General features: G+C 45.5%; 1 protein-coding gene across 1 annotated transcript; it reads left to right on the top strand.

Annotated features, from left to right (window-relative positions):
* Positions 1-8,905: 8,905 nt before the first annotated feature.
* LOC125550882 (transcriptional corepressor SEUSS-like) lies at positions 8,906-20,406 on the top strand. Its single transcript, XM_048713992.1, has 10 exons — positions 8,906-9,268; positions 10,074-11,291; positions 11,390-11,509; positions 11,694-11,742; positions 11,820-12,034; positions 12,169-12,237; positions 12,526-12,620; positions 18,445-18,538; positions 18,700-18,769; positions 18,934-20,406. Exons 2-10 carry the CDS (start codon positions 10,212-10,214, stop codon positions 19,872-19,874), a joined length of 2,733 nt encoding a protein of 910 aa, XP_048569949.1. The 5' UTR covers positions 8,906-9,268; positions 10,074-10,211; the 3' UTR covers positions 19,875-20,406.
* The last annotated feature ends 2,307 nt before the right edge of the window (positions 20,407-22,713 follow it).

Here is a 22,713-nt window from a genome sequence, read left to right as displayed (position 1 = left end):
CAACAAAAGCGCCATCAAGATTGCCAACAACCCAGTTCAGCACTTGAAGACAAAGCACATTGAAATTCGTCATCACTTTCTCAGAGATCATGTTGTGAAGGAAGATATTGATATCATACACGTCAACACTGAAGAGCAATTGGCAGATATCTTCACCAAGCCCTTGGATGAGAAGAGATTTTGCAAGTTACAGTGTGAGCTAAATATCTTGGAATCCTCAAATGTCCTGTGATCAGGCACACATCCTAACACTTATGCATATTGATGACTTAGATGTGCAACACACGAAGTAAAGTATATCTTCAATCAATGAAGACATACATTCTAAGTGTGAATACATTAATGTGGAATTTGACTTCGGAGTGCCACGATAATTGTGCGTCGTGTCTGGGTCTAATACTTCCTATACGGTGGGTAACGCCACCACCAAATGTTCTGTTTGAAGTGTTTCACTCATGGCATTACATTAGCTATGTCTTCACATTTGGTTTGGCTTCAATCTCAACATGTCTTCATGATTATCTTCACTATGTTGATTATATATATATACCAGTGTTCTGTCCTCTACAACATTCACTTATAGCTATGTCTTCTTGATGAATCTGTTGAACTAAGTGAATGTGATCGGACCCAAACCTCTCTATGCTTTCTATCTCAAACTCTATCTCTCCAAATCATATGCATTCTATTGAAACTGTTGAATGTTTTCTCTGCGTCCTTGTCAGCAGAAGATACAAAGACAAACATTAAGTCCGTTTTCAATGCTCATTCCTTCACCTGAAACCCGGAGAAGTGGGAACGACCACCCGACAATCTAGGCGTGCGTGGGACGTGGAACAACCCCCGATATGCTGCATGACGGCCACGTACCCCTCAGATGCGAATCGCCAGGGGCACCTGTGTAATAACGCAGTGCCGCCCCTGTACCTATAAATATACGCCTAACCACAGTCATTATCTCTTCTTCCACTCTCGCACAAACCCTAGCGCCACCGCTAGCCCTCGACGACACGGGCGACGAAGCGCTTTGCTGCCGCAACCTCTCCGACGCCGACCGTGGACATCGTCCTTTCCGCCGTCGCCATAGGTGTCCTCCGTCGCCAAGTTAGGGCACGGAAGATCGAACTGCTCGGCCTCCTCTTCCACTCCGTCTAGCAGTTCTTCGTGTGGTAAATAAAACTTCCTTTTACGCCCCCTTTGATCCTATAGCTTTATCACTTTCTACCACAAGCAGTTTCCATTTACACAAATTGGATCTCTTTCATACTGCATCTCATAACATGTCTAGTATATTCACTTATGCTTCACAAAGTAGTTAGATTCCTCACTTGTACTGATCCGTGGATTCGTACAAATCTGGAACCAACTCCTTATCTATGAGTGAATGTCTTCGCACGATGAGGTCAATGTCTTCTAAACTGATTTATCTTCAAAATCTTCTGAGAATGCATATGACCTCTTCCCCTTCCCTCGCACCTTAATGCTGACACAGGTACATGTCCGTGGGAGAATCCCTTGGTTCTCATAGTCTGCATTCATTTGCAGAATTCTTACAGCATCACATAAATTCTCCCGAAGCCAGTTCCTGTTTGTCCAGCAAGCGAAAACCTTTGAAGCCTCTGAACGTATTGAAGCCATTTAGTTTAAAGTTCATGGCTACAGAGAAATCAGTAAGGAAGGGTGGCAGACAGCGTCGTGGCGGAACATCAAGAGATCTGCCTGATGACCTCTCAGAACTTTACAAGACAGATCCTGAAGAGGATTATAATCAGCGCAAGACCCGAATCCAGTGGATTTGAAGATATTGGGCAGAACAATGGTTCAAATACCAGTTTGTGACCCAGGAATATGCTGAGAAAAATGCCATCAAGCGACCTTGGGGAGACATCCTATACAAAAATCTTCAACCCAGATCCAGAGATGAAGCCATTGAACAAGGCTTCTATCCTTACATGGTCCGTGGGCCACAGCCTGCAGATGCACACCCATCATCACTACTATGGTGCCGTGACGACAATCTGTTCAAGCGCAACTTCCAGTTTGCCAAGAACTCAGCGAAGCAGAACAAGAAGTCTTTGGGATTAGACTTCAACCCTGGTCCCTCTGCTCCCCGTGCCGATGGAACTCGCGAAGCTGAACCCAATCTTCTTGGGCCCTTCTACAATCTTGAAGGCCTCATCACACACATCGTGGTTCAAGGGACAGCCGTGAATGAGCCTGTAGATGACGCGGAATCAGATGAAACGCCTGCAGCGCCGAAGCCAAAGAAGCTGAAGCAACCAAAAGCTTCAAAGCTGGCCTCTGCACCAAAAATCTCATAGGCGAAACCTCTGGCAACTGCACCTCCTGAAGACAGTGTGCAGTCTGAAGATTTGTTACGTATCTCCAAGCCCCAGAAGGTCAAGATGCCTATGCCACACACCAGCCAAGAGCTAACAGCTGCTGCCATTCTGCGCAATGATGCCATTGATCTGTCAAGTGATGAAGATCTTGAAGATGACGCTCTTGAGCAACTCATCAAGAGCAAAGAAGAAGCAGAAATCTTCAATGATCTGCCTCTCTTTGATGTAACAACCATCCACAACTTCATTGATGAGTGGTTCGACACGCCCAACATCAGCTTCGACGATCTGCAACTTCCCATTAGCCTCAGTGTCGCCTTCCATGGCGCCATTGCTTCAGAATTAGCTATCGCCCAGAGCATTGTTGAACTGAAGCAGAAGATTGACTTTGAAAAATCTCAGTTCAAGAAGCATATGGCCAAGCTCAGCGTGCAAGAAGTGAAGAACTTCAAGATTATGCTGCACGAGCTCAAGGAGGCCTTTCTCAAGAAACGTGCAGAAGCTCAGGGTTCTCATGAGCGTATGAAGGTTCTGACTGACAGATGTGTGCAAGCCTACAATGAGGCTGAGAAGCGCAAGGCCCTTGGGCGTCCTGGCATCGACCCCAGGATGGCTGCAAGGAAGAAAAAGAAGCCCGCTACGGCTGAACCCGACGCACCAAGGCAGGAATCAGATCCCATTTGTCTTCCCAACTAGCATGACTGGCCCGAAGCCAAAGGCCAAGTCATCCGCTTCAGAGCTGAAGAAGACGAGGACTGCTGAGGCTGAAGCCCGGAAGAGGAAATATCCTAAAGCCTCTCCTACTACCCCCTCCAAGAAGAAGATGAAGACCAAGAAAGAACGGGTTGCTCCCATAGAGCCCTTGATTGTTGAACCCATTTTCATGGTTCGTCCTGATGCTGAACGCCAACTGACAATCCGTGAGCCTGCTTTAACAGAGACTCATGAAGCTGAAGACTTTCCAGCAGCTGATCCCATCGCTGCTGAAGACATTGGTCACCATGACCATGTTGAAGATGATGCAGTCCTTCCTCAGCTCGAGTACCAACAGGTATCATCGCCTATGCTAACGCACAACGAACTCATCAGCATTGGTCGTCCACTGACGCCAATTGCGCAGGATGCTTCATGGGCTGATCGCTCACAAGAGGAAGAAGACTCTGAGGCCCAGCCAACACCAACTCCACAGGCGTCACCCGCGTTGCGCAGACTTCGCAAAGGTCCAAGGCCTCAAGTCTCTGCGTCTGAAGCTAAAACTGCTGAAGACATTCCGGCTGCATCAGCCGATGAAGAAGAAGTACCACAAGCTGCCACTCCCCTGTCCCACCAAGAAGCGGTTCTCAAGGAGAACGTGATTGTGACCGACCCTCCAGCTCGTCAAGTGAAGGTTGAAAATCTTGAGGCTGTCACCACCAACACCACTGAAGCCACTGACGCTGTCATGGCTGAAGCAAATGTGGAGCCCTTACCAACAAAAGCACCAGAAGTCAGCGAAGCCACTGATCCCACTGCTTCTGTTCCTGCGTCTGCTGCCGGTCCCCAGTTCGACTATCATGTTGAGCACAGGCCTCAGATACAGAAGCCTATCCCAAGATTGCCCAGGTTCCCAGGTCCTGCATCAGCACCTGGATCCTTCAATATCAATGGCTTCAGAACAGACAACACATTCTTCAATAGCTCCAGGAACCCCTACTCAAGGGAAAGAATATCATCTGATCGGTTCTGGAGCTATCCGCAGTGAAGCTATTACTCCTGCATTCTTTACAATCAAGGTCGCATCTTCCCACACAAGCGTCTTGACATTGAAGCAATAGCTGGTCTGCCCTGTCTGGAAGAAGCTCTGGATTGCTTCAAAGAGGTTGGATTGCTGCAGTTCGTCACTGACCAAGAGCATTGGAATGAAGAGTTGTTGCTCCAATTCTATGCCACACTTCACATCCGCGGTATAATAGAGATCCGAAGACTTGGGTCCTGGAGTGGATGACAGGAAACGTTCATCACGAAGCCAAAGCCTTTGACATCATTGAGCTTACTGGTCTACCCACTCCTGGCGATCTCTACGAATCTGGCTGTCAACTTCACAGTGAAGCTGTAGAGAGCATCTTTCAGAAGCCTGAACCTAATCTGAGTCAGATGCTCAGTATGATGAAGCCATTGCCCCAAGATGCTGCATATCCCAAGGAGTTCTTCGTTGAAGACCTTGAGTATCTGCCAAGGACTATTTATCACATCATAAGGCGAACTCTCTGGCCCATCAAAGGGCACTCTCCACATGCCAAGCTTGAAGGTGCAATGAAGACTTTGGTCTTCTATATTCTTCATGGAAAATGCTTCAATGCCTAGGACTTCTTCATTCGCCAACTTGCTGCATCAGGCTCTGATCTGTTTGGCTTGAAGTTCTATGCCCCATGGGTAATGCGGCTAATCAAACTTCACTCTGCTATCTCATATCAGCCATCTGCTCACAATCATCGGATTTTTCTGCCTGATGTGGATATGTCTATTGAAGCCATCTATGCTGAGCCTGCCAAGGAATCTCTAAGTCTTCAGAATGCAGAACATCAGAGTTTTTCTCAGAATATTGAAGGAGTTGAAGCAGTCACTCGTGTGTATTCTTTGGCTGGCACTACACGTGCACCGCATCCTGCTCTCACTGAAGCCACTGACAGTACAACTGCCCCACGACCCAAAAAGCGCACTCATGTTCTCAATGACCGAGAGCTTCTTGTGGCTCTTCATCAAAAACAGGATAGGCATCATGACTGGCTGAAGCATCAAATGCAAAGCCTCTTGGTGGATGTTAATCGCATTCGCAATCTTGCCACCAAAAATGCTTTTGTTGCCCATGAAACCTCTCGCCGCACATGGAAAGGGCTGACGCTGATGTGTTCTGAAGATGATCTTCAAGAGGATGGCTTCTCTGAGCGCTTCAAGTTTGACTCCACACCTCCTCGAAGGGCAGTGCTGCGACGAACTCCATCTCTTGAAGACTCTGAGTTCTCTTCCTCTGCTGCCACTGTCAATGCCAGAGTGATCGAGGATGACCACGATGCTACTTCACCGCCGCCTCCTTCAGCACGCTTCGACACTGCTCCAAGCTCTTCTGCACCGCCAAACACCACCGACGACCCTGCTGCTTCACCTACTCTTCATGGGAACGAGTAGGTGCTCTATGTCTTCGAACCTTTTTGGTCCTTACTGACAAAAGGGGGAGAAGCATATGCGTTTGATAGTCTTCAAGCGGGTCCATATGGGCGGATGCTTTATATTTTTCTTTGTGTTTACAACTCTCGTTTTTGATACATTTGGTTCTTTGAGTTGTAACACTTAAACTCGATGGTCGTTTGCTACTTATTTGCCACCTTGTGATGCGATGATAAATTCCGCACTTAGATCATTTTGCAGACTTCCATTTTTCCATTATGCATGTCATTATCTTCACATACCTTCTCATGCATAGTGGATTGTCATCATAAGGTGAAGTGGATCTCCACAAGCACAACCTGCCATGTGTATTTGTATTCCAAAAGCAAATTACTTATATGCACATCTTCAGGGGGAGCCCTTGCAACTTATGAAGACAATTCCTTATCCTTTATAATTTCACATATTATATTCCCCGTTGAAAACTTCAACTAGTCTGTCATCAATCACCAAAAAGGGGGAGATTTTAAGTGCATCTAGTGCCACCCCTAGTTGGTTTTGGAGTATTGACGACAAACCTAGTTGAGGGACTAATGTGTTTGTGAGAATTATAGGATAACACAGGTAGAAGTCCCTCATTGATTCGGTTTTCCTACCAGAGATGACCCCTAAAAATGTATGAAGACATTGATGTCAAAGGTGGTATATGAAGATATTCACATTGAAGACTATGACAAGAGAAGACACCGCATGAGGCCTATGGAGCTCGAAGACTTAGATCTTTCGTAGTTCTTTTTTCTTCTGTGTTGAGTCATAGGAACCACCGTACTGTTAAGTGGGGTCCAAGAGAACCAGTCAGAATGACTGAAGTGATGCTTAAACATAACCTATGTTTTCGAGTGAAGACTATGAGAGCGAATCTTATCCAGAGTCGGACAAGTCAGCTTTGCTTGTAGCCCAAGTAAAGTTGCCGTGTGAGTTTGAAATCTGACCGTTGGAACACGTGTCAGTTCCTTAGTGACCCAGGGTCATTTCGGACAAATTAGGTCGGGTTGCCTAGTGGCTATAAATAGCCCACCCCCTACAACCATAAACGGGTGGCTGCTCAGATTCAGAGTACGGCTTTTGTCGTTTGAGAGCAACCCACCTCGAAGCCTTTGAGAAAGAATTCCTTGCGAGGATAAAGCCCTAACCACCCAGAGCCAAAGAGAATTAGGCATCACTTATGTCTTCTTGTCTATGTGATCTGAAGACTTATTACACTTGAGGACTGTGCATCCTCCAGCCGGTTAGGGGTCGCGTTCTGAGCATCCAAAAGACATTGTGGATCGCCGGTGAACGAAGTCTGTGAAGGTTTGGGAGTCTACCTTGAAGACTTACCAGAGTGATTGGGCGAGGTTTGTGTGACCTTAGCTCAAGAGGAATACGGTGAGGACTGGGTGTCCTGAGCTGCGTGTTCAGGACTGGATGTCCGGGACTGTGTGTCCTCAGGTTTAAATACCTAGCCGCCCTAACCAGACGTACAGTTGTCACAACAACTGGAACTGGTCCAACACATCATTGTCTTCAACGAGTCACTGGTTTCATCCTTCCCTTCTCTTTACATACTGTTACTCCTTGTGAAGTCATTGTATGATTGCACTATCTTTTATCTTCACTGAGTGACTGATTGTTCTGTTTGGCTTCATAATATCTTCCTACCTGATCCTTACTACATTGCAGCTATTTGTCATTGTGCTTTCACTCTATTGAATACTTGACTATGGCTTGCCTAGTGTAGTCTACCTTCCGCTGCAGGGTAATAGGTTTATTTCTACTGTTTGTCTTCATAACTTCCACGTTTTGAAGACTTTCATAAAAATCGCCTATTCACCCCCCTCTAGTCGATATAACGCACTTTCAGTTCGGATCAGGGGTCTGCCCCCTCTATGGTGGTGGCTAACCTATACTTATAGTGGCCTCGGTCCTCTTCCCCCAAAATGTAGGCGAGAAGGGATCCCACAGTGGCCAATTTGAACAGGGACATGTAGTGCATCTTATCCTGATAAAAGATGGTCTTCGCCTGCAAAGATTCTGGTCGTGACGCTGTGGTGGGCTCGGCAATGACATCCGTCCTGTTGGTCTTGGTCTCGTTGTACTGGAATGAAAACCTTTGCCTGATTCCTCGGGAACCCACGCCCGCGCTTGCCTCCTTAGCACCAAAGAGGAAACTGTCTTCTCTGCGTCCGCTGGCGCCCACCTGACCTTGGTCGTCATGGCTTGCGTCACCGCAATCTCATGAGGTTGGGCACCTGCATAGGAATCTCCGCTCCTCAGGAGCAGCCCGGGGAGGCCGCTCCCTCAGGAGGTCTTGGCGTTGTCCCCCTCACGAGGCTTGGCCTGTCGCGAGGGTCTTTGTCTTAATAGTCTTGTAGATGGGCCGTACAAGGTCGTCGAGGGAGCCACGCCATGGGCCGCAGGCAGACAAGTCTGGGTACACTGGTTCCCAAAACGTCGACACCTTGCTTGCACCGCTTCCTTCTTCCTTCGACTGGGTTTGCCTAAGGTACGAGCGCGGGTGCTGACGCCGTTGGTTGTACTCCCCTTTGGCACGTGTATATTTTTTTGCAATCGAATAATAGGCTCTAGGTCCAGTACGAGCATGGATGCTCATACCATGGGTCGTATCTCGTTCGGCCTATAGTAACAAGAGGTCTCATTTTCCGAGATGACGCATGGTACCACTGTGGGTGGTCGTATCCTCGCTCGTACCAGCTGTAAATAAATATTTATCAAATCCTGGTCATGATTACCTAGCTAGATAAAATGTAGGTTTCTATTTGGTAAGAAATTATTTTACTTATTAAAGATAACATAATTTTATTTGGTAAGTCAATGAAAGGTTGGACGAAATACTCCGTGTGACAGTAAAACGACACACTATATATATTTTTTGAGCTGGACATCAAAATTCCCATCAAAACGAGGCCTTGCCACGGCAATTATGCAGGTCTAACCATCACCCGTGCACTCTTAACTGGAGTAGCGCAACGACTCGGTGCTGACATTCCATTTCTATACATGTTCCACGACCATGTGTGTGACAGGGGGATATCCCATGCCACACCGTTGGCCATGGCGTGGCATGGAGCACACGCACACGCTCCCTTTTTGACTTCTTTTAACCTCAGCACACAACTAACAAAAACCCAGAAATAAAATAGACCAAACACCGAAACAAAGAAAAACACCCCCCTTAATCATACCCCCTACACCGCAGCCTCCTCCCCACCCACTCACCGCCACGCGGACCCGACCGGGCGCCGGCCCCGGCCGTCAGTGGGTGGCGCTGGTATCGGGCAGGTCGCTGCCACCGGATCTTAATCAAATCGAATGGGAATTTTGACGTCCGCAAGGACGGAGTCTCGGCATTTTCCTCTTCCCCCTCTCTCCTCTCTCTCTCTGCTGTTTCGCTCCGCTTTCTCTCTCCTTCCTCGCTTCGCCTCCTCCCTTCTCCACAGAGAGGCCGAATCCCGTCGCCCGCGCACGGGGACAGGAGGGAAAGATCTTTTCTACGAACCGGTTTTCTTCCCCGGCGCGGCGGCGGACTGTACCCTAGCCGGAGCGGAGCTGCTCCGGCGCGGCGGGGGCGGGGCTGGTAGTGGCGGCGAGCGCGTTGCCGGCGGCCGAGGGTTCCTACGGGCCGCGCCGCGCCGCGCGATTTAGCGCGAGTCGGCCTTCGGATCGTTGGATCGCTGGCGGGCCGGAGCTGCGCACTGGAGCTGGCTGGTGGCTTCGTGGCGGTGAGTGCGCTTGTTTGAGTATTTTATTCTGTCCGAGCAAGCCGCCTACGGCCTCCGGCTTCCATTACTCGAAGCCATAGAGTAGCAATTCAGCGAGAACAAAGTTGCAGATGTAGTAGATAAATAATCTGACAGCATAAACACGTACCGAAGATTTACAGCTGACAAGCAGAACAGAGTGAAATGTGGAAATCAGCTTTCAGGGAGTTTATTTATCGAAGCAGCAACATTATGGAGCTTGCTGTGCAGTTAATCACTGAACTGGTCACCATCCCCTCTAAAGAGGTCCAGACTTCAGTTGAGTTGCTCCAGCAGTTATATAGCCCAACATGATGACCAGTAACAAATCAGAGACATGACAATATTGGGATCAGATGGTAATCTGTGTCGAAAACAAGAATTGCTTCATGTCCTTAGAATTGTCCGCACAACTGCAGCCATGTCTACCGTTTATAGTTTTTCTTTTCCTACCTTGTGGAAATAATTGTTCCAGAAGTCAATTGAGTTAGGTACATAATGTAAATCATATGTGCATTGTATAACTCTCCAGATAAACTTTGCAATTGTGCATGCAACGACTAAGTGTTTAAATGTGTCAAGTTTTCACAGAATTGATATCTTGTGCCTTCGTGCTACCGTCTGTTAGTCAGGCCTTCGTCACAGAATGCTTTTATTAGAAAAATTACCACAAAAGGTTCCTGTTTTTTTTTTTTGAAACTGAAAAAGGTCCTGATCTTTAGAAGGCGTACTGGTCTAAATCCATGCATGTGTCCTAAAGTTGCAATCTCTGTCTGGTTGTTTACAGGGAATGCTGGCCTAATCCTGCTCAATTTTGGTGGATCTTGTGGGTATGCTGGTCTGAAAGGATGGTGAATTGAGTGGTGACATAACTCGACCTTGGAGTGGTTTGCAGAGCTTGGAGCTCTCCGATTGCCCGCAAAGGATGGTTTCCTCAGGTCCCCCGAACCCAATGGGACCTGGGCAGCCAATGGGTGCTGCTTCTCTTCTCCGGACGAATTCCAGCCTGCTCAGTGGTGGCCAGCAGGGAATGGGTAGCGGCGGCATGCTTCAGTCACAGTCCCCATTCTCATCTCTTGTTTCCCCGCGCACACAGTTTGGTGGGAATGGCCTGCTTGGAGGGTCCTCGAATGTCTCCCCCCTGCTCAACAGGCAGTCCTTTGGAAACGGGGGGGCTGTGCCGGGTCCAGGGCAAATGGCTAATGGCGGGCTTCCGATGAATACACTTCAGCAAAGAGGGGGGCTTGATGGTGCTGGTGACTTGATTGGCATGGGTGGATCTGATCCTATGTCATCCTCCCAGGTTAGTTTGGGCAATCACCTAGGTTCAGATAACTTGCAGCAGCAGCAGCAGAAGATGGATATGCAGGATTTGCAACAGCAGCAGCAGCAGCACCACCAACAACTACCGATGTCTTACAATCAGCAGCAATTGCCAACGCAACCGCTGCAGCTGCATGCTACAGTGAAGATGGAGAATGGCGGCAGCATAGGTGGAGTCAAATTAGAACAGCAGATGGGACAGCTTGACCAAAATGGCCCAGCCCAGATGATGCGCAATGCTGGCAATGTAAAATTTGAGCCACATCAGTTGCAATCATTGAGGGGTTTGGGTGCGGTGAAGATGGAGCAACCGAATTCAGATCCATCAGCATTCTTGCAGCAACAGCAGCAGCAGCAGCAGCACCATTTGTTACAGCTCACGAAGCAGAACCCTCAAGCTGCTGCGGCGGCCCAACTGAACCTTTTGCAACAACAGCGTATCATGCATATGCAGCAGCAGCAACAACAACAGATTCTGAAGAACCTTCCTTTACAGAGAAATCAATTACAGCAGCAACAGCAGCAACAACAACAGCAGCAACAACATCAACATCATCAGCAGCAGTTACTTCGTCAACAAAGTCTAAACATAAGGACTCCAGGAAAGCCGGCTTCCTATGAGCCAGGTACCTGTGCAAAGAGACTGACCCATTACATGTATCATCAACAAAACAGGCCACAGGTATGTTCTTTTTGTTTGTTTAAAAACGTGCAGTTTTATGCTCCAAGCAAAAGCCATGTTCTTACAACTTAGGGCATCTACTTATTCCTGTTGTGTAGGATAATAATATTGAGTACTGGAGAAACTTTGTCAACGAGTATTTCGCGCCCACTGCCAAAAAGAGGTGGTGTGTATCTCTCTATGGAACTGGTCGTCAAACTACTGGAGTTTTCCCTCAGGTTTACTATTGCTGTCCTCATCGAATCCGTACCTTTCCCCCCTTCCGTTTCCATATATTTGATTTATGCAAGTAAACTCTTCTGTTAGTTAGTTGGAGGATTTGGAGTATCACATAGTGTTTATAGTATACTTTTGCCTCTCAAATTATTATTTATAACTTCCCATGCATGTTTGCACCTGCAGGATGTCTGGCACTGTGAAATATGCAATCGGAAGCCTGGCCGGGGCTTTGGTAAGCATCATTTTTATTTGTACATCTTCCTCACCTACTCGTGTTTCTAGTTTGATTTTATGTTGTCAACTTTACAGAGACAACAGTTGAGGTCTTACCGCGATTATGCCAAATCAAATATGCGAGTGGGACATTGGAAGAACTATTGTATATTGATATGCCACGTGAATCCAAAAATGCATCTGGTCAGATTGTTTTGGACTATACTAAAGCAATCCAGGAAAGTGTCTTTGAGCAATTGCGTGTTGTACGCGAGGGGCATCTAAGGATAATTTTTAATCCAGACCTCAAGGTATTGCAACTCAGTTCTATACTTTGTTTTTCTTGTCATTTATTCATCATTATGGTGGTTCTCCTATATTGTTGTTGAATAAGTGGTGGCTTTTGGACTAACATATTTCACTTGTACTTTTGCTTGTATTGAAGATTGCATCTTGGGAGTTCTGTGCTAGGCGTCATGAGGAACTTATCCCACGGAGGTCAATAATACCACAGGTATTAAGATTTATTAGATTGCGTTTGGGATTGTGGTGGATTATGATAATCCAGCTTACCCGACCAGCTTTTGTTTATTTTAGTGTTTGTTTGGTTCATTTTTGCGCACTTTCATGGCTGTTTTTCCACACCAGATTATAAAATAAGCACAGCACAGTTCAGCAATTGGAGACTAAGCCTTAATGTATAGAGTTAGACATGGTTTCATTTACAGCCATGGATCTTGTCTGTATACTAGATTTGGTAATGAAGGTTTGATCTATGTTTGCACCTTGATGTTTAATGCAGGTTAGTCAGCTTGGCGCAGTTGTACAAAAGTACCAGGCTGCTGCTCAAAATCCAACGAGTTTAACAACTCAGGACATGCAGAATAATTGCAATTCGTAAGGAGATTGGCCCTGCTGTGCATAATACTTTCCTTCTTACGTTCTTTTCTAGAGTCAAATTTACATATTCTCTTAATGTGTAGCTGTAGATGTATTGGCCACCATGGCGAGTTGGGAGCCAATACATATACATGTGATACCTCATTCTAGCCATCCAAAGTTTTATGGCTATTGTAGTTGATTTGGTTTTAGCATATGGCCTTCTGTGACCAAACCATACCAACTGAGTTTACCATCCTAGACAAAGCATGGATGAAAATGTTCTGGGAAGCTGGTCTCTGGGACCTAAGGACTTGCATTGTCAGAGAATCGTCCTTGTTGAGTGGAACATGTCTGGTTAGGTGGGCTTGAGTGAGCTTGCCCATTGCCTGGTTTGCCTTGCAAAAACATAAGTTGGCAATTCGCCATGATTCAAGAAGCAATTGTTTCAAAAGGGAAGGCAACTATTGCGTACCTACATGTTTATAACTAGGCGCGACAATCATCCAGATGGTCTCCAAGTCCACATCATCTAATCCTTCCAAATGTCACCCAGTTGTCCATGTCTCGAGCTTGGATAATATCATTAACACTAGATGGCTTCAGATGTGCCCTGCTGCACATATCTTATTCTTTTGATGTTGCTCATAGCTAGTCAGTTAATTGAGAATTTGAGGCTGGGGTAAATAAAGTATCTGCTTGCGGGGCTGTCCTGCAATTATGAGATCTTTCTGACTCTTTTGTTGCTTATGCTGTGGCCGCATTGTTATCCTGCTAGGGGAGTATATGGTCTCATTGGGAGTATATGGTCTCATTGACATAAACTTCAATATATAATTTCATAGGAACTTTCTGTGAGCTCTTGTGATTTATGAATAGGGCCTTAGCAAGCTGGCCTTCTGCCTCATTTTGCTATGAAAAAGGAAGTGAGCTTCAGGTTGTTTGCGTGCTTGCCATCTTTGTTTCATGCCAATCGGCCAGTGAGCTAGGCCTATGGAGTTCACTTGCCATGTACACATGTGCCTCATCTGGCTGCAAATGGGCAAAAAAGTAAAAGGCAGGAATAAAATGGCTGATTATTATGATGATTTTCCATATTAGATAATTTCTTCAGGTTAATATCTATCTTTAGGCTTATAAATAATTTCTGCCCTCTATGTTGTTATACCTCTACATAAAGAGGCCAGTTTTCTCACTTCATTTATCAAGGAAAACTTCCTTATTCTATGTAATGGAGGCACCATAGCATAGTTTTTCATTGACGTGAGGATGGTTGCCTAGGGTTTAAACCATGACCACCACCACAGCTCAAGGATGGATTTTCATCTTCATGTGGACCCCCAGTCCAACACATAACCAGAAAATCAGTGCATATGGTAGAAACATGATACTTCCTCTGTCCCATATTACTTGACGCTTAAACGAATGTATCTAGATGTATTTCAGTGCTAGATACATCCGTTTGAGCGTCAAGTAATATGGGATGGAGGGAGTATTAGGGATTATCATGATTACTTCCTATATTTGATATTTCTTTGGAGTTAGTTGCTATCTGCCATTATTCTCATTTTGAGCAGTCAACAAGTAAAACAAAGAACCCGTGAAAAAGGGTAAGCCAAAGGGGAAATACATCTGCCTTGTGACCATGAGGTCACGGGTTCAAGTCCTGGAAAAAGCCTCTTACAGAAATGTAGGGAAAGGCTGCGTACAATAGACCCAAAGTGGTCGGACCCTTCCCCAGACCCTGCGCAAGCGGGAGCTACATGCACTGGGGCTGCCCTGCCCAAAGGGGAAATACCACGGTATCCACGCGGACGGGATCACATGATTGCAGAGACTGACATGTTGCCAGTTGGTTAGAGTATATGATGCATATTCCAGTTTAATTGATTTCCAAAAACACAATACTGTCAGATGTACCTTTAATGCACTTGGCACATGTGCATTAGATGTATTTTTGAATTCCCTGCCACCAAACAATAAACACATGCCAAGATCACAAATAAGTATTCACCATTCAAGTAATTTTTTATGGCTTATTCAGTTTTAAAATTTAATTTGTTTCATAGATTTTGGAATTTGTATTTTTGTAAATTTTTGAAGTGGAAGTTTTTATAGCTTTCCACAAATCTAAGAGATTCAAAAAGGATTATAGGTGTTTCAGTTACATAGTACGTTTGTATGTTATGTAGTATTAAATCGAAATAGTCTTCCACAATTATATTTAATTCTGAAATTTGCTGATGTGCATGGTTGGATATTTGGATTTTTTCTCCCAAATTATATAATCTTTTGATATTTCACGAAGTTCTATGTACTTCTACTAACAATACAATATAAAAAAAGACAAATACAAAACCACTATATTTTCACGTTTCACAGTTCCACCACATAAACTCAAATGTGACTCGATCAGTTTCATACTCAGGATTATCTTCAATATAGAATGATTATCACTCGAATGCCAATGGAATTATATAGTTACAGACTCTCACCCAATTCGAAGTCAAATTCTATGTTTCTGACCGTTACTAGTACAAGCAATAAGACCGACATTTTTAGCCACACTAAATTTTAACTCACTCGGCATCATCATTAATACTCCCTCCGTCCGAAAATACTTGACATCAAAAAGAATAAAAAGGGATGTATCTAGATGTATTTTAGTTCTAGATACATCCCTTTTCATCCATTTTGATGACAAGTATTTCCGGACGGAGTACTAATAATTGAAAGATGAGAAAGAGGGGTTGGTTCTTTATATCCTGTACATGTCACTTGTATTAAGTTCAGTAGTTCTGCAGTATTTACTCAAAGCAGAAAAGATCCAATCCCTAGACATGCAGGGCCGTCCAGATATCATGGTCGCGTCCGGAATGGGCACCAAGTGCTTTCTCTAGACCAAAGTTCTTATTCTACACCCCCTAGCCCTTGCAATGTAGCTGCTTCAGTGGCATTGTTGTGCTGCCTGGGGCCAGGGTCCACAAGGCCACATTACAAGCCTAAAAGTTTGCCCCCCTCCTACACGTCAGCTGCCAACATCTTGAAACCTTGGTAGGAAAATAATTAGCAAGACATTCCATACAAGGTCCTCTGCAGAAGATAGTGATCCCTGACTAAGTATAGTGAGTAGTTGATCTGCAACGTTTGTGTGGAAGACATGTTTATTTCATACCTAAAAAAGGAATTCTTTTGACTAGGTGTGACCAATAAGGACGTTACCATTTGAGCATTCTAAATATGGCGTTTAGTCCGAGTCGATCCATCATGTTAGAAAGCAGTAGGTCATTGTACAGTAGACAGGTCATAGTCATGAGTACATATGTTTGAAATCAACTAGCAAGATGCCCGTGCATTGCACGGAACATCAAGACGCACTTTTTTTTTTACAAAACACCTGTTGTGATTGACCCATGCGGGAGTAATCCCATGTGTAAAAACTAATGATATCTTGAGAAAGAGGAGAGATAAGGTGAGGAGGAGTGGGGCGTGGTGGTGATTGATGGTCGGACTGAGCGGAGGCATGGGGATGGACGATGCCGGCAGCGGCCACCATGCCAGATTGTTCCAAAGGCTTCCTTTTTTAATTGCTCAACAATGAGGTTGTGGGAGATAAGGATGAACGAGGGAAGGCCTTATCTGCAAATGTGGAGAGAGGTGCGGGTATCTTTTTGCAAAATTGCCATAGTTTGCTTTCTATCCGTCAGATATAGATCGGACGGTCTATATTGCAACATGGCAGGCACACCATCACCAACTTGGTTTTTTATAAAAAATTAGAGACATATTGTCTGTCATGTATTCGGCTTATTACATATGTCATTTAACTCATAAAAGGAGATTCTCTGTGAAAAGAAATATAGTTGAAACTACATCGGAATGAGCTGCGCTAAAATAACATGCAGAAATATAATGTGCGCATGTCTTTCCATTCCACTGTAATGTGTGGAGGACAATGGGTGATGTGAATCAAGTAATTGACATTGATGGTTTTGCCATATTTTTGGCTAATTGCTATAGTTGAGTTTCATGCACCAACCAGTCCTGTTTGGCAATACATGCAGTAAATTTACGTCAAGGCGAATCCTCGTCCCTAAGATGTGGATTAGAATTGTGAGGTTCTGTTAGGACACAAGCTCAGGTCAATCGTCTTGCAAAATGTGCTAACATTGCGAGTGCATGCCTATTCTAATCCTACCAGCACCACTCCTTTAATAATAAAATGAGCATGTAGAGTCTCTGTCTCAGGACCTCTTGCTCTGATGCAATTCTTTCATGCGCCAACGAACACCATTAAGAGCTTATGCTGCCAGGCAAGGTGAATAATTTAGACTCCATGTTTGTGCACTTATTACCTAACAAGGCAATCTCATCTTAGCATGATTGTTTATCTCTTACTCCCTCCGTCTGGAAATACTTGTCCTAAAAATGGATAAAATGGATGTATCTATAACTAAAATAAGTCTAGATACAACTATTTTTAGGACAAGTATTTCCGGACGGAGGGAGTACTAGATAATTTGACTCTGCGTTCCAACGGGGGCACAAATCTTCTGTATGCAATCACTGCGATTTACGTGCCATTTTATTGTTAAATGTGGTTACGTACCAAAAAAGGACTTTAGTTGCCAATTGGATCAGTAATTCAGTACTTATTGGCTTACCCAAGAAACATGATTTTATTTGGTAAGTCGATAAGACGTGGAGCAGTTGAGGCGGTTTTCAAGGGAAACTGGTTGGAGGAACCAGCAAAACTGGAAATGTTGGAGGTGGGGTCGGGAGGGTGAGTGCGGACAAAAAAAGGAACGTAACACATAACCATACATACTTATTAAGTACGGGAGAGAGATATGTTGATTAGCTGGAACGGACTGAAATGAATACTTGCTGATTAATGCAATGGAGATGGGATTTAGCTGAATATCTCGATGGTTCTCAGACTGTAGAACAGGTATATAGAGAAATGCAGTTGCCTAAGAAATGATTTTCATTTTAGCTGAGTAGACTCCAGAGTAGATGCAAGGCACTGGATATTATACTGTGTTATGGAAACCCTGGTTGTTCGATGAGAAAAATCTTGGAGGGCCAGAGCTTTGCCCGATCTAACTGGGTTCAGCCAATGACACAAAGCTACAAAAATTCAGGAGGAATAGGATTCCAGCAATAGACATTCTAGTTTCGTGATGGAACTGTATGGTGCTAGCCTGTCCACCCTTGGTTTTGTCCTGTGCCAAAAGGACATGTTAGGTTTTATTTATGCGTGTTAACTAAGTCCAACCAGTGAGCCTAATTGGAGAGTCCGCAACAGAGCCACTGGTTAGAATAGCGGACAGGTGAATTGGAATCTTCACTGGGTAAACCGGTCTGGTTTCAGTAACTATGATATCGTGTGGCGGAGTAAGCTCAAGAAGATGCTTCACATGTATTTTGTTAGCAATTAGCAACATACTATTTTGTGTTACGTTTCCAATCTACAATCGGTTGGCAACAGCCGACCATATATTGATGTTCAAGAAACACCAAAAGTTATAAAAATATAGAAGCCTGATATGAACAATGGGTGCTTGTGCTGAACTTCTTTGCTCTGACTTCAAGAACATTATGTTTTGCTTCCCTTTTTACAACTCTCTCTCTGCAAGAACTTATTATAGTTAACAAGTATTGATAGTTAACAGTGTATGCTGTTTCAGGGTTGCATGTTATTCACAACGTTCTTAGTTTGCGTGCTGACTGTTTTTTTTAGTAACTATCACCATTCACCAACTCAATGTTTCTTTTAGTAACTACTAGTATTTTTTTAGTCCATGCAATCCGTACTTATGTGTTAATCCTGTTTCATTAGGTTTGTTGCATGTGCCCGCCAACTGGCTAAAGCTCTGGAGGTGCCTTTGGTAAATGATTTAGGATACACAAAACGATATGTCCGCTGCCTTCAGGTATACTATGGTCTGATATAGTTTCCATCCACCTGTTATAATTTTAAGCTCCCATTAGTTTTAGTTATTGTTAGAATTTTTGTGATTGTTTAGGTTTTGTAGGTATGATTGAAGTTGATTTTTGTTTCTACTAATTTCATGTGGTTCATTGATATTCCCAGATTGCAGAGGTGGTAAACTGTATGAAAGATTTGATTGACCACAGCAAGCAGACTGGATCTGGACCAATCGGTATGACATTTTAATCTTTCCCTTGTGGGGATGGCTGGGAACTATCTGGTTTCTGTGAATTTTCTGTAATTCTCGGTCACAAAGAACAGTAGCCTTGTTGGGGTGCTATTTGCTGTTTTATGTGATTTGTTTATCTGTAACACCCACAGTTATTTCTATTTCAGATAGCCTGCATAAATTTCCTCGGAGGACTCCATCAGGGATCAACCCTCTTCAACCACAGCAGCAACAACCTGAAGAACAGCAATCTGTTCCGCAGAGTTCAAACCAGAGCGGTCAAAATTCTGCCCCTATGGCTGGGGCGCAGGCTTCTGCCTCTGCCAATGCAGATGTGACATCAAATAATTCTCTCAGTTGTGCACCCTCTACATCTGCACCTTCACCAACTGTTATGGGGATTCTTCAGGGTTCAATTGATTCTAGCCAAGATCATCTAATGAGCAGTGCAAATGGTCAGTATAACAGTGGGAATAATGGTGCAATTCCCAAGGTGAACTCGGCAAGTTCATTACAGTCAAATCCTTCTACCTCTTTCCCTTCCCAGGTACCTATATCATCCAATAACAACATGATGCCTGCCCTTCAGAATACAAACCAACTCAGTTCCCCAGCAGTATCATCAAACTTGCCGCCAATGCAGCCTCCTGCAACTCGATCTCAGGAGCCTGAGCAAAGTGATGCCCAAAGCTCGGTTGAGAGAATCTTGCAAGAGATGATGTCATCACAAATGAATGGTGTTGGCCATGCAGGGAATGACATGAAGAGACCAAACGGATTTACTCCTGGTATTAATGGGGTTAACTGCTTAGTTGGTAATGCTGTCACAAATCACTCTGGAGTCGGAGGAATGGGGTTGGGGGCCATGGGTGGGTTCGGTTCAAATCCTACAGCTAATGGGTTGAGAATGGCAGTGACGAACAATGCAATGGCAATGAACGGGAGGATGGGAATGCATCACAGCGCACACGACCTATCACAGTTGGGCCAGCAGCAGCAGCAACAACAGCAGCAGCAGCAGCATGACATAGGAAATCAGCTGTTGGGTGGACTTAGAGCAGGAAATAGCTTCAATAATCTTCAGTATGATTGGAAACCCTCTCAATAGCGTGACTGGAAACACTCGAGTTCAATATGATGATGACGCAACTGTTCTCACTGGGCTCATCGCTTATGGACCATCAGCATCAGCGCCATAAACCCCCCTTGGGCCAAAAGCATATGGGCTTTGCTCTAATGGTGCCATAGAAAGGAATCATAAGCAATGGCAAGCACTGAGCTGGTCACTGTTACGGTGCATCAGTTTGTTTAGCTGGTTCGCTGTGTATTATGCAACTATGACACTGAGCTACCTGCCTTGGTTATCTTACAGAAAGAAAAGCGGGTTAGAATCTGCCTGCACGGGTAGTCGTCGGTACTGGTGTATGGTGTTATTTCTCACCTGAAAAGAAGTTTTTCCTCTCTTTTTTCTCTCTTTGACGGATGACATCCAATCTGTAACTTATCGTCGCCCCTTGCTGTAGCAATCATATGTGCTGATCTCTCTTTGCTTGAGAATTTTCCCTTTGTAGCCTTACTATACTCTGTGTAAGTTGCCATATTGACTGACTAGTGAAAAAGTATCATCAATGTTTGGGAGATCTGACGGGAGTTTGAAGTCTTTTCCCCTAGCGGCGGCTAGGGTTTTCATGTCCTCCCTGGCGATCTCATTGCGAGAGAGTTTCTACCCAATATTCTCGCCTCCCCTACGTAGGGTTTCCCTTATGCATCGAAGGAAGTCTCCCCCAGGCTTGCTGCGATGGAACCGGCGGCGGACGCACAGTTAGGTACGAGCGGCGGCAGTGGTGCCGCCATGAGATCCGATCTTGATGAATTCATGGAGCAGTTGAATCTAGAGGATGAAGTCTTTGATGATCTGGTAATCGATGAGAATGACCAGGAGATCAATGAGAGCGTCAGATGGCTAGCCCTAGCTAGGGTTCATATGGACAAAACCTTCAGCCCGACGACCTTCTATAAGGAGATGCGGGCGGCATGGAATCCAGCACAACATGTGAATTTTCGCCCGGTTGGCCCGAACTTGTTCGTTGTTCAGGCCGTGTGCCTCGGCGATTGGGAACGGATGATCGAACAAGGCCCATGGCTATTTAGGAACTTCTTGGTGCTGATGTGCCCCTATGATGGTTTTACGAAGGCAGAGGAGGTGCCTATGGTGTATATGCCTGTTTGGCTCTAGATTCATAAACTTCCAGAAGGTTTCTGTAAGAAGGGCATTGTGGAACATTTGCTTAGGAACTCTGGGAAGATTTTGGAGATGAGGTTAAACGGGAACACACGCGGGGACTATGTGAGAATCAGGGTACGCCATGATGTGCGTCAGCCTCTCACCAAGTTCGTCAGTATTGTAAGAGGTAAAGAGCGTCAGGTTTTCCTAGTGCGTTATGAGAAGCTTGCTCGTTTCTGCAGTGTATGTGGCATCATAGGCCATGAGTTCAAGGAGTGTGGGAACGGGATCCACGAGGAGAAAAACAAGAAGTTTGGCGCGTGGCTATATGCTGATGGCCCTAATAAGCCACGGCCGGAAAGTGGTAATCGGGGGAGCGAGCAGAAGCCTGACTATACCCCAAGCCGTGTGAACAAGCTACCTAAGCAGGTGGACCCTGAAACGTTGGATACAGCTACAAGCCCGTCGAAGGCCACACACACACTTATGCAAGTCGATCCATCTGTGCGGAAGCGACTGGCAATGGATGAGGCGGGGATAGGTGACAGGTCTGGAGGTTCCATGGTTCCTCCTGGTATCCTCACGCTGACCCTTGGGAAGGGGGAAGAGGGTGATGATGTACAATCACCAACTAGCAGCTCCGGCAGCAAGCGTGCAAAAACTGTCTCTGAAGATGCTTCTGATGTTCGATCGGCGGCCTCCCTCGAGGAGGACCGCCGGGTACAATGAGTTCTCTAGTATGGAACTGCCCCGGGGGGGGGGGACCGCCGGACAGTTCGCGAGGTGTTGGCCCTCTGCAAAGCCAATTCCCCGGGGCTGGTCTTTCTTTCTGAAACTAGACAAGCCTCAAGCAAGATGGAGAAGATCAAGTTTAGACTGCAGATGAGAGGTTTTGTAGGTGTTTCTAGTGATGGGTTGAGTGGGGGCCTGGCCCTCTATTGGGATGAAAATTTACAAGTGACAGTTTTGGACTCGTGTGCACGGTATATAGACGTGCGTATTGTAGATGCAGCAAATGATAAAACATGGAGGACGACCTATGTGTACGGAGAGCCACGGGTGGAGAACAGGCACCGTATGTGGAGTGCGCTGTCAAATTTACGTGCCATATCCTTGGAGCCGTGGCTAGTGTGTGGGGATTTTAATGAAGCCATGTGGCAACATGAACATGTTTCTCAAACACAACGATCTGAGGGTCAAATGCAGCAGTTCAGGGATTGCCTACTGGCTTGTGAATTAATGGACTTGGGGTTCTCCGGGATCCCGTATACATATGATAATGGGCAAGCTGGGAATAGAACCGTCCGGGTGCGGTTGGATAGAGCTTGTGCTGATGAAGCGTGGAAGGATATGTTTCCCTTTACGCAGGTGGATCATCTGGCGTCGTCTTGCTCGGACCATTGTCCTTTGATGGTTCGGTTATCGCATGTGGATCCACCTAAAAACAGAGCCGCGGCCAGGTACGAGATCATGTGGGAGAGGCACCCGGCACTGGCCTCAGTCATTGTGAACCGGTGGGGGCAAAGCAAGCCGAGCGGAACTCTTGGTCCTGTTCGGGATGCGCTGAAGGAGATGTTGGCGAAGCTGCGTGCGTGGAGCAGGGAGAACTTCGGTCATGTCACATCTGAAATCGAAAAACTACGGCGGCAGCTAGCTGACTTGCAACTCCAAGATGCGGACAGGTCATTGATAAAGCAGAAAATGTACCAATTGGATGAATTGC

The sequence above is a fragment of the Triticum urartu genome, chromosome 4 (genome assembly GCF_003073215.2).
Source record: "Triticum urartu cultivar G1812 chromosome 4, Tu2.1, whole genome shotgun sequence".
NCBI lineage: Eukaryota > Viridiplantae > Streptophyta > Magnoliopsida > Poales > Poaceae > Triticum > Triticum urartu.
Note: the sequence above shows the minus strand (reverse complement) of the source record. Positions and strands in the feature narration are given on the sequence as shown.